At 37.1% G+C, this 2068-nt stretch overlaps 1 protein-coding gene across 1 annotated transcript in view; it reads right to left on the reverse strand.

Moving 5' to 3' along the window:
• Window positions 1-878: 878 nt before the first annotated feature.
• LOC109588569 (uncharacterized) overlaps window positions 879-2068 on the reverse strand; it is a 4673-nt gene continuing 3483 nt past the window's right edge. Inside the window, exon 5 of the mRNA XM_020004715.1 lies at window positions 879-889. Within this exon, the coding sequence (XP_019860274.1) occupies window positions 879-889 (11 nt within the window). The remainder of the gene's footprint in view (window positions 890-2068) is intronic.

Consider the following 2068-nt stretch of genomic DNA (forward strand, 5'->3'; position numbering starts at 1 on the left):
AGCATAGTTCGCAGGCCTGCAGGGATTTTACTGAAAGGCAGTGCAGCGAAGCTAAGCACAGCGTATCAAACACTCAGATATGGATATTCCAGATATTGGTACACTGGTTGCCGGATCAACCCTACCTCTTTGTGTGGGTATTGCTAGTTTTGCTGTTGGCTGTGTACTAAAATATCAAGAAGCATCGGTTCCTGCAAAACCAGAATTTTTCGAACCACGTTGTAATGATGACTACGTAAAACTAAAAAAGAACCTTTGTGCTGGAACTTATAATATACCAGTACTAGTACAAGGGCGAGTAACTGAAGCACAAAATAAAGGACGTTTTGGGGGTTTCTTTGATCCCGCTGTTCATAAGAAAAAAACAACTAGGATGAAAGATGTAGGAAAATCAGTTGCAGGAAAGGCTACGAAGGATCGTTCAAGAGGGTATTATGCAGAGATTTCTGAAACCATTTTCTCAATCCCATTTCACCTACAAAACAAGAATATAGAAAGTGCTCATAAAGACAAAAACATTATTCTCACAGTTGTAGACATTGATAAATCACTGCAATTTACAGAAGTATTGCAAAGATGGCCTGAAAAATCAAAAGAGGGGGAAAATTATGATATTTTGCCATATGGTAGTACAATAGCCGTCCTTGGTGCAGCTAGACTGGAACATAATGAAATTACAATTGTCCCCACCAAAGTTGGCAAGTCAGTTCAATCTTTGCTCCCTAAGGAAAGTATTATTGGGAGTAATGCACTGCTGGTTGTTGGAGGAGTACTGATAGCAGTAGGAATAGGGTTTTTTGTGTATAAGATCTGGAAAGCAAGGAGAGCCATGGATGGAGGTAACAGAAGAGACAGTGGGGATGATCATGACTGATAATTTAATTTAAAACTGAAGACAATAACTTATTTAAGTTATTTGTTAACTAAATAATCATGTACATGTATTAGCTAGCTATTTTTGATGTACAATTTAGTTTGGAAAAATTGAACACGCCAGCATGCAAGCACACTTGATAATGGCATGCATGCGTAATAATATGAAATCTAGCATATACACACATTGTGCCTCTGCTATACAGCAGCCACACCAATTAATGATATAGATTAATATATAGACTATGTATAGGTATCAAGGATACTATACATGTAGATATGTAGCTATACATGGACCTTTACTATTATAGGATTGTAAAACAATCAGTATCATACCAAAAGTACTCTTAATTGCTTTATAATTATTAAACATTAAGTATCATCAAGAATGTATTATGTGAATAATCACTTTTGATATTACATACAGGTAGCTATGCATGCATTCATCTTACAATACATTAGTCTCTTTCCTCTCCTTACTGAACATTAGCTGGGATATGAATTTTTATTATCATTTCTTAGAAATAATAAACACCTCTTACTGCTATATAGTCAATGGGAGGGTATTATACATGTACCTTTATTATCCTTTCTGACATTATTTTGTGAATTCTAATCATCATTCTTGTTCTTAGAAATAATAGCCACTTCCTACTGCTATTGAACTACCATAGCCTTTATAAACAGACAGCCTCAATGGGAGGATGTATACTGGACTAGATCAACATACCCACCAACACCATGAAACATATAATGTGTACTGTATAATAATGTTGTGGATGAATATTGATTGGTACATGAGAACTGACTGGAGCAAAATGGGCTAATACTGCGTTTACACTAGCTTCTTTAACTGGGCCAACCCTGTTTAACGTGGGCCAGCAGTTTCATTTGATAAACAGTAAAGTGAGCTGGCCCAAACCAGGTCAGCGTGGTTAGATACTGTGTTTACACTAGGTTCTTTAACTGAGCCAGCCCTGTTTAAAGTGGGACAACACAGTTTCATTTGACAGTGTAAACAGTAACCAAACTGAGCTAAAGTGAGCTGGGCCAAACCAGGTCAGCATGGTTAGTACAGCAGGGCCGGCTCAGCCTGGTTCAGCATGGTTTGGCTCACTTCTGTAGTGTAAACACCAGTGTTTGAAATTAACTTTTTCTGTTTATAGCCCAGGGACAAGTTGTTTATATTCTTTAC

Source organism: Amphimedon queenslandica, unplaced genomic scaffold, assembly GCF_000090795.2.
Source record: "Amphimedon queenslandica unplaced genomic scaffold, v1.1 AMPQUscaffold_12009, whole genome shotgun sequence".
Lineage (NCBI taxonomy): Eukaryota > Metazoa > Porifera > Demospongiae > Haplosclerida > Niphatidae > Amphimedon > Amphimedon queenslandica.